The sequence below is a fragment of the Aethina tumida genome, chromosome 6 (assembly GCF_024364675.1).
Source record: "Aethina tumida isolate Nest 87 chromosome 6, icAetTumi1.1, whole genome shotgun sequence".
Taxonomy (NCBI): Eukaryota; Metazoa; Arthropoda; class Insecta; order Coleoptera; family Nitidulidae; genus Aethina; species Aethina tumida.
In genome coordinates, this window is record NC_065440.1 from 15,656,865 (window position 1) to 15,671,188 (window position 14,324).

Here is a 14,324-nt window from a genome sequence, read left to right on the forward strand (position 1 = left end):
AATTATTGCTTCTTCTAAAACAAGGGAGTTTTTTATTTAATCTATTTTCTAGTTGTAATTGAGTAATTAAAGCTTCATTACCTTAATCTTTCTAATCATTAACTGAATGTTGAAGAGGAATTAAAGACAAATTGTCCCTTCACAAACATTGGGGATGTTAGGTCTTCTATAATATGTTATTTGAAGGACTTCTACACAATTTCAAGATAATTTGAATTCACCAACTCATCTTCATTATTGAGAACTATTGATTTTTTATCATCTTCTCAGGTTCTCTCTTAAACTTGAACCAGTAGGATCCACACCGCGAGGCGATGAAGTAACATTTCACAGCGGCCGTCGTTCGAAATGATTTAGCGTGGCCCGCTTTCGTGCGACATTAACATAAAGGGTGTAAAATTTATTATGACGATCCCATTAAAATGGGCCCGGAACGCGGGCGCCTGATAAAATATTTTACGCGTGACACTTTATATAAGTTAACCGTCATAACTGACGCCGAATTATGCGCCGCGGCGTTTTTGTTACTCGCAAATTATCCCGGACGCCACCCAGTTGTCCCGCATTTTTATGCGCCTAATTAGCGACAGCCCCGACACGACAGCCCGAAACGGACGGGAACTCCAGTTTTACGTAAGCCACTCGAACCCGGTCCACTTGATCGGTCTTAATTTAAATCCATCTGGTCTCATTTTAACCGGGTTACCGGCGGATAATCTTCGGGAAAAAAGACACCGCCCCATTGTGTCGACTGTCAACGTGAATAGCGGGCGCACTTACGCCACAACGGGCGTTTTGAAAGACGTTGCGGTAGCCCGAACGGTCCGCTATCTCGATCCCAAAACATCCTTTTGTCGGGACATAATGGGTGCCCGTTGCGGGCCTGTCAAATTTTCGGGGCGGCAGGTGCTCCCGTACCCGGGCCAAAACACACAAACATTCGTCGTCCTCGTCCAACGATCTATGATTAATGAAGTTGTAATTGGAGTTATGTCCGACGAACGCACCAAATTATAACCCGCGTTGGTGCCCACAAATTTCTTCGGTTTCATTTCGTTTTGGCAGTTGATTTATCTCACGGAATGTCATCGCCCTGGTTTTCGGTATTTTTTTAGCGCCAGGTAAGGCACCCGGTGACGAGAACGAACGTGGGTCGTAAATTTTTTAAAAAGTCAGATTTTAGTGTCCTAAGACAAAGGCGGTGCCGTTTTGCCCACGGAGACCCCTGCGGCCGTCCTCTTGTTTTCTTTTTATTACTCCTTTTGTTTTTCTTTTTAGTGCCATCCCAAGTCCTCTCCGGGTTAAATGCCGATCGTAAAAATGAAGTGCACACCGTAGGGCTGTACTTCGGTTACTTTCAAATCATTATTGGCTTACGCATCGTTAATGGTCATAATGGATTTTTGGCACCAACCACCATTTAAATGACAGCTGAGGGATTATTATGGTCTTCCAAATTGTTCAAACCAATAAACCATTGATTAGTCAATAAATCATCAGGAAAAAAACAAGTATTAGACCTTTGGAATTTGCTCTAAAAGGTTTAAATTGGAATAAATAATTCACTTATGTATTTATTCATTACATTCTTCTCCAAACCTCATCATTTTTTCTTACAGATAGATGACTACATATTTCATTGGTTGCTTATATTAAACTAAGACTTCTTTATACAGTTCATCATTTGATAAATTGAAGAAGATGAAAGTCAGCATCATATTCATCGATGGCATTAAAGGATGAATCCTTGCTATAGATATTCTAAAATCAATACATCAAAGGGAGCTGCTTGCTGTTTATGTTTTTCTAAGATGGGCTTACCATCATATCTGATAACTAAAGAAAATAAATAGCTAGAGGTACCAAATTTAGTCAGTTGCCAGCCTGTCTTCATCTTGCTCCAAGAAGATGATGAGCAAATATAAACATAATTTGGAAGAAAGAAGAATCATTACATAGTTGATATTTTGATAAAGAGAGGAAGATGGAAGACAGAATCATCTTCATTGACGTCAGTAAAGGATAAATCATTGCTATAGATATTAAACAATTTTAACACTAGTTTTCACTATTAGATGGTATTAAAATCAATACATCAAAGGGAAAAAATCAATATTTGTGAAGTAAACAATTAGTTAGCAGTTCCTCTTCAAGGTTTTAGCTTTGAAATAGAAATTGGTGTCTAATCAAAGTTGATACATCAAGTGCAACTTCAAACTTCTATCAAGGAAAAAGATGTTCCTCCATCTTTCCATTATTGACAGTTAATTTGTATTAGAGAAGAACTAAAGTTTGAAGCTTCTTTTCAAACTTCCTTAATTCTTACATATTTTTTAAGATTGATTATCATCTATTACAATCATTGCTTCTTCTAAATTAACGGAGTATTTAATTTAATCAATTTTCTAGTAGTTATTGAGTATAATTAAAGCTTCATCACCCCAATCTTTCTAATCATTAACTGAATGTTGAAGAAGAATTAAAGACAAATTGACCTTTCACAAACATTGGGGATGTCAGGTCTTCTATAATATGTTATTTGAAGGACTTCTACACAGTTTGTATATAATTTGAATTCACCAACTTGTCTTCATTGTTCAGAACTATTGAATTTGAATCATCTTCCCCCTTAAACATTAAAATTAAATGATATCTAGGGGAAAATCATGAGCTTCCCAATAGTTCAGATCAATAAACCATTGATTAGTGAATAAATCATCGGGAAAAAATCCCAAAAAACGTCGAAAATGTTATCGTCGGTGCTAGTGGTTGTAAAACAAATGGAACACGAGCTACATTTGCATTTACAACGGTCGTGGACCAGCGAACAGTCCGTCGAGACAAAGGGCATTAAATCTACACACACACACACAAGTTTTATACTAAACGGGGTACGTACAATTCAATTTCCCCAAATTAAAATCAATGAGTTAACCTCCGACTAATTATCCAACCAAAGCGTCTTCCCGGTCCAAACACAATGACCCGAGAGCGTAAAATAAAATTTCCCATCCCCGGGTCTCATCCTCGCTCCCACACATTTTAAACATGGCAAAGAATTTCCGAGCCAATTCATCCGTGAACCCATCCTTAATGCGGTGTAGGAGACAATTTTTTCTTGTCATTCGATTAATTTTTGGCCCGCTGAACTGGAAGGTCAAAGGGACCGATACGGTTGCCGAGTGCCCGACCTTATTTCCACCGTAAATACGTGCCACGTCGCCTCCGGTTTTTCCTTGCAAGACTCCGGCAATTGTTCTTTTCAACCCCTTTGCCGGGAAGTTTTCAACAAAAGTCTCGAAAAACGGCGTTTAATGTAGATTATTAGGGCCGATAATGCGCCGAACGGTTTCAATGGAGCCCCGGAACGCGGGTTTTAACCCTAAAAAGCCGGGCTGTATTTAGGCAATAGCCGATAGTGATCTAGTTTCAGATCCGCCCGCGATAACGGTGCTAAACAGGTGAGATAAAGGCGGTCGTGTTTTTTTTTTTGTGTGCTGTGCAAAAAGTCGATAGTTTACGGGGACACGTCGAAAGTGACCTTTTTTGTCGGGAGGTTTACTTTAAAAGTTTGCTTTCAGGCCGATTCTAAAGATGTTTGTCGCTGTGAATGAGGCAAAAAAAAAACACTTAAGGTGAAGTAAAAGTGATGTAAATCATCTTAAGAAAAAAGAAATTGCCATAACACATCTAAATGTTTATCTCAAAAGTTTTTTAGTATTCAAATTAGGCTTTACAAGATAAATATAATTCACGGTTGTGACATTTATTTTGTAAAAAATCAGAAATATTTGATTTGTAATTTTATTTTCAATTAATCTTAATTAAATTTCAATTGATAAAACATAATTAATGCCTTAAAAGATAAACGAGATGACAGAAATTAATTTTTGTTAGGAGATAAGAAAACAAATTAAAACTTGATAATTACAAGATATTCAGAGAGTTGAAAAGACAACGAAACAAACATAAAAAACTCCTAAAAACTGCTTTTAAATATTTTTAAGATAAGATTTTAATCGTTGAAACCACAAAAAATTTACACGTGAAAGAATATTTTAAAACAAGGTGAAATATATTTTTCTATAAATAAAACAAATCTAGAATATCATATTTAAAAATATATTTTCATTAACATTTATTTAAATTAGTTTGTTTTCGACATATAAAGTGATAATTAATTTATCTTCCACCATATTACTTATATTTTTTAATTTATTAAAATAAAATTAAATTTTTATATTTTTAACTGCAGTTTTTTATTTTGTAAGACATTAAGATATTTTAAATAGTTGTTTGGGTTCTGAAAGAATAAAAATAAATTTGGATTGTTTACATTATTATTTATGCAAATTTATATTTTACTTAACATTTTAGTTAAACATAACTGGATTTTATTTTAATTTTACTTTAATTTTAAACCATTTTTAAAGATATTTCAGATGTTTTTACTTTAAGCAGAGACTAGAGGTAACTTGAAACAAAACTAGATTGTGTTTTAATGTTTTACTTTAATTTTAAACCACTTTGTAAAGATATTTCAGATGTTTTAAATTTAAGAAGAAATTAAAGATAACTTAAACAAAACTGGATTGTGTTTTAATGTTTTACTTTAATTTTAAACCATTTTATAAAGATACTTCAGTGTTTTTACTTTAAATAAAGACCATAGATAACTTGAAACAAAACTGGATTGTATGTTAATGTTTTACATTAACTTTAAACCATTTTTTAAATATATTTCAGTGTTTTTACTTTAAGCAGAGACTAGAGATAATTTAAATAAAACTGGATTTTATTTTAAATTTTTACATTAATTTATACCATTTTTTAAAGATATTTCAGATGTTTTTACTTTACGAAGAAATTAAAGATAACTTAAACAAAACTGTATTGTGTTTCAATGTTTTACTTTAATTTTAAACCATTTTAAAAATATACTTCAGTGATTTAACTTTAAGCAAAGATCAGAGATATCTTGAAACAAAACTGGATTGTGTTTTAATGTTTTACATTAATTTTAAACCATTTTCTAAATATACTTCAGTGTTTTTACTTTAAGCAGAGACTAGAGATAATTTAAATAAAACAGGATTGCGTTTTAACGTTTTACTTTAATTTTAAACCATTTTTTAAAGATATTTCAGATGTTTTTACCTTAAGGAGAAATTAGAGATAACTTAAACAAAACTGGATTGTGTTTCAATGTTTTACTTTAATTTTAAACCATTTTATAAACATACTTCAATGTTTTTACTTGTATTTTAATGTTTTACTTTAATTTTAAACCATTTTTTAAAGATATTTCAGATGTTTTTACGTTAAGGACAAATTAGAGATAACTTAAACAAAACTGGAATGTGTTTAAATGTTTTACTTTAATTTTAAACCATTTTATAAAGATACTTCAATGTTTTAACTTTAAGCAAAGATCAGAGATATTTTGAAACAAAACTAGATTGTGTTTTAATGTTTTACATTAATTTTAAATCATTTTTTAAATATATTTCAGTGTTTTTACTTTAAGCAGAACCTAGAAATAATTTAAATAAAACTGGATTGCGTTTTAATGTTTTACTTTAATTTTAAACCATTTTTTAAAGATATTTCAGATGTTTTTACCTTAAGGAGAAATTAGAGATAACTTAAACAAAACTGGATTGTGTTACAATGTTTTACTTTAATTTTGAACCATTTTATAAATATATTTCAGTGTTTCTACTTCAAGCAGAGACTAGAAATAATTTAAATAAAACTGGATTGCGTTTTAATGTTTTACTTTAATTTTAAATCATTTTTTAAAGATATTTTAGATGTTTTTACTTTAAGGTGAAATTAGAGATAACTTAAACAAAAGTGGATTGTGTTTCAATGTTTCACTTCAATTTTAAACCATTTTTTAAAGATATTTAAGTGTTTTTACTTTAAGCAAAGACAAGAGATAACTTGAAACAAAACTGGATTCTGTTTTAATGTTTTACATTATTTTTAAAACATTTTTTAAACATACTTCAGTGCTTTTAGTTTAAGCAGAGGACATTTTTACATAAACATAGACTAATATTTAAATAATTTTTATTTTTTATTATTTTAAAAAAATTTCTTCCAATTTGGAATGAAAAAAACCTTTAATTTGTTCATTCAAATGAATAATTTTTTTAAAGTGGTTTGAGTAATAAAAACATTACTTGATGTTGTGCCTTGTTTAACTAAAAAGTTACACGTTGCCCAAAAATCGAGGCCGACTCTCATAAATATCACAAAGCCTTAAGAAGACTTTCGATAATTTCTCAATCCCCATCGCATTATCGAAACCGCATCGCTCATTACATTAAACACATAAATCTTGACGGGCCCGAATCACCGACCAATTAACCGTGCTCCCGTAATTGAGCCCTGAGGTGCGCGTCGGGCGACACGACGCGTACGAGCACACCGACCACTAGGTTTTTCGTCCACCCTTCCCCCGGTTTCGGGGCACCTACCGGGGGGGGGTTGCTCCGAACCCCTGTAACGCGAGCGGCAGCCCTCCCGCGAGGCGTGGCCTCTGGCCCTTCGCGATGCTACGCCGACGGCGGCGTGTGTGCGAAACGTATATACAGGGGGGACGCGTCGCCGGCCCGGCCACTAAACCTTGAACGTCTCCATCTTTTAATGGCAATTCCGCAAATAATAAAAATGCTTATTATCGGAGGTGGCTATCGATAAAAAGGCCGGCGAAAGAGAGAGATACGTATAATTAGCGAATTTTTCAACGATTCCCCGGCTTAATTGTGAAAAGACCACCTAGAGTGCGGGCTTTGACGGTTTTCGCGGTCGACCGGGCCGCAGTTAAGATGCCCCGCGATAACGTTTATTATATATCCCTACTTTTATGACTTTTCGAAACGACCGGCTACTTAGTTTCGCAGTTTCGCACAGTGACACAGAGACGTGGACGACGCCGATCGTCCTGAACCGACTTGGACTTTAATGGTCTTAACCCCCCCCCTCCCATCAGCGAGAAAAAATAAAGTTGTTTTATCGAGTAAAATATTGTGGCACCGACCAAAATACATAATGTTATTGATTGAAAATAAAAACAAATCGTCCGGCCGGGTCGTTAAAAATGAAAGGATGTGTATTTAAATTTGGATGGTAAAGCTTTATTTAGTAGTCACGACATCAGAATGTAGCATAAACACTTTTATAAAGTCATTGTGAAAGCACAAAGCTTTTGTGTAAGGATTATACTTGCTTACAATAAAATTCAAGGACATTATAAAAGTACAAAGCTTTTCTGTAAAATGTATCTGATAATGAAATTAAAAGCTTATTTTTAATAAAAAATACAAATCTTTATTAAAATGAATACTAATCAATTATTTTAAAGTGTTTTGTACAAATAAAGAGAATTTTATATTTTCGGTTTCAAAGCAAATACGTTAAAAATCATTCTGAAAGCACAAAGCTTTTGTGTGTATTCCTTAAAATAATATTAAAAAGTAAGTTTTTAAATAAAAAATACTAATTTCTATTAAAATTAATACTAATTAATTATTTTAAAGTGTTTTGTACAAATTGAGACATTTTTATAACTTCTGTTTCAAAGTAAATACAAATATTTTTTAAAATTCATTCTGAAAGTACAAAGCTTTCCTGTAAGAAGTTTTATTCATTAAAATAAAATTAAAAAGTATGTATTTATAAAATACAAATTTTTATTAATATTAATTAATTATTTTAGAGTGTTTTGTACAAATTGAGACATTTTTATATCTTTTGTTTCAAAGTAAATACAGATATTCTTTAAAAGTCATTTCAAAAGCACAGAGCTTTGCTGTAAAATGTTTTATTCCTTAAAATAAAATTAAAAAGTATGTTTTCAAATAAAAAATACTAATTTCTATTAAAATTAATACTAATTAATTATTTTAGAGTTTTTTGTACAAATTGAGATGTTTTTATATCTTCTGATTCAAAGTAAATACAGATATTCTTTAAAAGTCATTCTGAAAACACAAAGCTTTGCTGTAAGAAGTTTTATTCATTAAAATAAAATTAAAAGGTACGTTTTTAATTAAAAAATACTAATTTCTATTAAAATTAATACTAATTAATTATTATACAATATTTTGTACAAATTGAGACATTTTTATATCTTGAGTTTCAAAGTAAATACAGATATTCTTTAAAAGTCATTTCAAAAGCACAGAGCTTTGCTGTAAGAAGTTTTATTCATTAAAATAAAATTAAAAAGTATGTTTTTAAATGAAAAATACAAATTTTTATTAATATTAATATTAATTAATTATTTTAGAGTGTTTTGTACAAATTGAGACATTTTTATATCTTCTGTTTCAAAGTAAATACAGATAGATATTCTTTAAAAGTCATTTCAAAAGCACAAAGCTTTGTTGTAAGAAGTTTTATTCCTTAATATAAAATTAAAAAGTTTGTTTTTAATAAAAAATACTAATTTTTATTAAAATTAATACTAATTACTTATTTTAGAGTGTTTTGTACAAATTGAGATGTTTTTATATCTTCTGATTCAAAGTAAGTACAGATATTCTTTAAAAGACATTCTGAAAACACAAAGCTTTGCTGTAAGAAATTTTATTCCTTAAAATAAAATTAAAAAGTATGTTTTTAAATAAAAAATACTAATTTCTATTAAAATTAATACTAATTAATTATTTTAGAGTATTTTGTACAAATTGAGTCATTTTTATATCTTCTGATTCAAAGTAAATATAGTTATTCTTTAAAAATCATTCTGAAAGCACAAAGCTTTTCTGTAAGAAGTTTTATTCATTAAAATAAAATTAAAAAATATGATTTTAAATAAAAAATACCAATTTTTATTAATATTAATATTAATTAATTATTTTGTATAGTTGTTTGTATAAATTGAGAAATTTTTATATCTCGAGTTTCAAATTAAATACAGATATTCTTTAAAAGTCATTCCAAAAGCACAAAGCTTTCTTGTAAAAAATATTATTACTTACAACAAAATTAAAAACTTTATTTTTTAATAAAAACTAGTAATATAAGACATTTTTTGTAAAAGATACAACAAAACTAAAGAGCTTCCATTTTAATAAGAGAATATTAATTTCTATTAAACGACGTATATTTAAATTTGAATGCTGAACTTTATTTATTCGCCTCGACATCAAAATGCACAATTAAAATTCACCCAAAAAAAAATGATTAATTTAGTTTTATTCAACATAATTTATCGGAAGCGTTTGGATAATTATCGTTAATCACATCGATTAATGTGGTTTTGAACATATCGAATGTCGATTGAGTCTTGACACAGAAAAAAAATTGCCATAAAAGTTATCCTTGATCGTAGATTTCTATGCGATACAATAAAATATCATAAAAAATGTTAATATTTAAATACAATAAAGTATAGTTATTCAAGCAATGTCCATTTTCAGTGTGATCTGAATCCATAAATAAATTCGCATAATTTATTTGGCGAGGTCGAAAAATGCAAGAAAAACTGTTTGTTTGGTTCCGTTTAAAAAATGCATAAATAACTATTTGTTATTAGCATTAGATGTTGTAATTTGTTTCTGATTATTATTTTAATGTGCTTTTAAGAAGTTAAGAATAAAAGCACGAAGCTTTGCTGAAAAAAAAGCTTTGTGAAACCATGTTGGAACTAAGTTTATTTTTATGTTAATGCATTAATCTATAAAAAGTTTGTCGATGATCATAAATAAAATTGCTAGTCACATAAGTCTAATCGATTTTAGACCTCTTCATATTTTATGAAGTTTTTCTACAACCGAGATTGGTGTTACCCAAATTGATTAATCAAGAAAAAGTATCAAACTAAGACGAAGAAGACTTCAAAGCTGTTTCTTCATCATCACTCATCTTCAATTAAAGCTAAACTTAAAGTTAACCAACTAATGTTGATGAATTAAAGGAAAATGACCAAACAGGAGTTGCTTTTTGGTCATTTTCCTTCAGGACTTAAGTTAAGAAGATTTAAATTAAGACTACTTACAAAGCCGTGTTTGTCGCTGATGTTGTTGGTGAGTTTTAACTTGTGAAAGGACACAACCTTCTGCATCCATTGCTCCCCCGTCGACGGACTGTCGGGATGGATGTACATCCTCTTCGGCATCTCAGGATCAGCCTTCCCAGCCACCATCCACCTACTATGGAACACAACAGACAAAATTCAATTCTCCCACGTCCCCTTTTCAGTTTTTTTTTTTTTTTTTTTTTTTTGGGCATGCACTTTATTAATAGTATTTTAGCTAATTTACAACCATGCACACAATACTAGAGTCTACATGGGTGAAGAAACATGAAAATATCGAAACTCAAAACCGTCTTTAGTATTCAGCAATTTTGATATTTCCTCACTACATTTACAAATTACGCATGCTTCTTGCCTAGTACACTTTCGGGCATCTGTTTTCGGTTCGCAATTTTGTTCTTTTGTTCTAGTTCTTTGCCTTTCGGTTGGTTGGTGGAATAAAGCAACGATAAAAACAAACACCCGAACGTTCGGGTCCAAGAAATCAGCGTTTTCTTGAATACGAACATGTCGTTAACAACAAATCGCTACCCAAAAATTAAAATTAACAAAAAAAAAAAAAAAAGGTGGAATAAAGATTTTACTTCTAACCTGTTATGGAATTTATACCGACAGTCATCTGCTGCAACAATGTCCATCAGCAGTATGTACTTTGACTTTTTGTCTAACCCAGAAACGCGCACCTTATAGGCAGGAAACATACGTCTGAAACAATTGGCAAATGTTAATAATCATCGATTTTGGGACGCGTACCTGTTATGGAACTTATATCGGTAATCGTCGGCCGCCACAATGTCCAGCAGCAGTATGTACTTCGCCTTCAGATCGAGACCGGACACGCGAAATTTCATTTGCGGAAACATTTGCCTGCAAATCCAAAAACTCTGAGCCTCCACTTCACTGGGCGTGCCCCCCTCCAAAAAAACAACCCCCCACACCGGTGAATTATTAACAACGTTAATGATTCGGCATCATTAGGAGCAACAATAATATCGCTTTTCAAGTATATAAAACTTTTTATCGTCATTACCAATAATTGTACGTTTTCAATACGTTTGGCTAAAATATCAATTACCCTAATTGCCTTTTTTCCCATTTATGCCCCTAAATAAACATAAAACCAACATTAAATGACAATAGATACGTACTTCACCGTTTTATAAATCATTAATCGATAAGGAAAAAAAAAGCTGGTAACCAAACATACGCAGGTCATTTGCATATTACCAACATTAACGTTTTCATTTGTTTATTGAAGACGACGCTTAATCTATCTGGAATATCGTTATTTTTGTGTTAATATAATTAACGAAAATTTCAGGTAAAAACTATACACACACACCAAGTCCATCATCAATCAAAAAACTTTCGAGGGAAACCATTAACCTTTTATTAATGGCGTCTGAAATTCAATAATTTTTTGTTTGTTTAATAAATAAAACACCGTTTGCGATTTACAACGTGAAATTCAGCATAAATTATACGTAGATGGAGACTAAGTATTTAGCACCATAACATTATTTATGCTTTAATTAATTATACATATTAAAAAGGTTATTTGCATACGAATTGTAAATGTTATTGTTAATATTATTAAGTAATTTTAGCTTCTTTTGATGTTTTTAATATTTAATTTAATGTGTAACATTTTTAATAGTTTACAAAATGAACAAAAAAAGTTGTAAATTAAACTAAAGAGTCAAAATATTAATTAGGAATTAGCACTATGGTGCTAAACTTCAATTAGCTTAAAAGAGTTAATTTTTATAAAGAATAATAAAAGGAACTTAATTTATAAAATAAAAATTTTACATACTAAAACATCTAAAAAAGAACTGAAAAACTTAACACCAAACTAAAATATTATATACTATAAATTTTTGTTATTGTTTGAATTCTAATCACTGAAAATTAGTTTTGAATTCAAATTTTGGTAAATTTAATAAAAAAACTAATAACAAGTCAGAATATACATATATTAAAAATTAGCACTATGGTGCTAAACTCTCGTTGACTGAAAAGACTTAATTTTTATAGAGAATAATAAAAGGAAGTTAATTTCTAAAATAAATATGATATATAATAAAAATTTTACGTTAAGTTAAGTTATCTCCAGGATAAAATATTATATACTATAAATTTTTATTATTGTTTGAATTCTGATCACTGAAAAGTAGTTTTAAAGTCAAATTTTAGTAAATTTAATAAAAAAACTAATAACAAGTCAGAATATACATATATTAAAAATTAGCACTATGGTGCTAAACTCTTGTTGACTGAAAAGATTTAATTTTTATAGAGAATAATAAAAGGAAGTTAATTTATAAAATAAATATGATATACAATAAAAAATTTACATTGTTATTAATACTGAAACATCTTTAAAAAAACTGGGAAATATATCTCCAGGCTAAAATATTATATACTATAAATTTTTATTATTGATTGAATTCTAATCACTGAAAATTAGTTTTAAAATCAAATTCTGGTAAATTTAATAAAAAAAATTTATTCTTTAATTTAAAAAATAGTAAAATAAATTAATGATATACTAACAAGTCATAATATATATATTAGAAATTAACTCTATGGTGCTAAACTCTTGTTGGTTGAAATGACTTAATTTTTACAGAGAATAACAAAAGGAAGTTAATTCATAAAATAAATATGATGTATAATGAAAATTTTACATTGTTATTATACTGAAACAGCTAAAAAAGAACTGGAAAAGTTATCTCCAGTCTAAAATATTATATACTATAAATTTTCATTATTTTTTAAATTCTACTCATTGAAAATTAGTTTTAAGCTCAAATTCTAATAAATTCAATAAGACATTTTATTGTTTAAATAAATAAATTGTAAAATAAAGAGCTTGAAAATTTCTTAAAATTTAGCACTATGGTGCTAAAATCTCACTGACTGAATAGATTATACTTTGTATAAAAATTAAGTTAATTTATAATGTTTGTAATTAAACAGAAGGAATTCAGCACTGTTAGTAATATTGAAATACCTAAAAGGTACAGAAAAATGTAGTACCGTACTAAAACAATATGTACTTAAATTTCTATTATTATTAATTATAATTTAATTTATATGTTTGTAATTAAACAGAAGGAATTCAGGACCTAAAAGGTACTGAAAAATGTAGTACCGTACTAAAACAATATTAAATTTAACGATTTAATTTCTAACAAGTTTAATAAACAAGCCACCACACAATTTAAAACCGACTGAAGTGAGCAGACGTTTAAAAGACACCGAGAGCAGGCACGAAAAAAACTTCCAACCCCGAGTGTACGCTAATTTCAGAAATAGCTCGTGTGGATGTACGCTCTGTGAATCGGTGAGAATAATTAGGGTGCTTTTCTCCAGGTCCTGCACTCCGTTCACCCCATTACTGCGTCCTTGTGTGCATGTGTGTAGCGTTCTTTTCGCGGGGTTGAAATCACCCCTCCGCGCTCCCGCACCGTCTCGTCCATTCATCGGCGACACGTCTCTTCGGGCATCGGGCATGTTTAATTTCATTTTTTTTTTTATTTATTATTCGCTAATTGAGTCGAGAGAGAAGACGCTCCGGTATGCTCAATAAAACTGGAAACATTTTAATATACGCTTGTTTCAATATTTCCAGTTGTGGAAACGTGGAGAAATTCTTCCACCCCGTCTTGTAACCAGTCGAGCGTCAGACATAATATCCGTATATATTAAATATTTTCAGTCGCCGTATTTTTATTTACACTGGTCGGAGAGATACACACTTAGGGGGAGCGACGAATTAAGGGGGGCGCATGAATGGGACGCGGAATTCGGCGGCGAAAGGGGCCCGGAATTGTGAGTGAGGCGGTTTGGAGAAATTATTTTTCATGTATTGAATTCTCTCCGAGTTTAATCAAGGAAGGAAACTGTACCGAACACACGAAATTTATTCGTCATCCACTTTTCGGTAACAATGCACGAAACGTCGCAAGGCGAGGCACCGCATTTCAATTGATCACCCCACCCCGCTGTATATATAAAAAAACACCCCAGCCCATAAATAAGCTCGTATTAAGGGATGTTTACATATTATAGACAGCTGTACGGAATTCGGGGGCTGGTTTTTGTCGAAATCGCCATTATACCCCTCTGATATCTTCATTTAACGGGTCCGATAATCGACCCTATGGACGGCGAAAGGTGTGTCAGTTATAATGAAAATTTTCACGCCCCAACGGACTTTATTAAGCCCACATTGTGCCCGAATTATCTCGCACCGGATGGAAAAACC

General features: G+C 30.7%; 1 protein-coding gene across 3 annotated transcripts in view; it reads right to left on the minus strand.

The window, feature by feature from the left end:
• The window catches only part of LOC109605634 (optomotor-blind protein), a 54,754-nt gene that overhangs the window by 23,238 nt on the left and 17,192 nt on the right, over positions 1-14,324 (minus strand). For 2 of the 3 annotated variants that reach the window (XM_049969183.1, XM_049969185.1), the window contains exons 2-3: positions 10,805-10,918; positions 10,013-10,166 (exon numbers count right to left, since the gene is read on the minus strand). In XM_049969183.1, the coding sequence (XP_049825140.1) occupies positions 10,013-10,166; positions 10,805-10,918 (268 nt within the window). Of the gene's footprint in view, positions 1-10,012; positions 10,167-10,642; positions 10,757-10,804; positions 10,919-14,324 lie in introns of all 3 variants that reach the window. The other variant, XM_049969184.1, reaches the window with a different exon arrangement.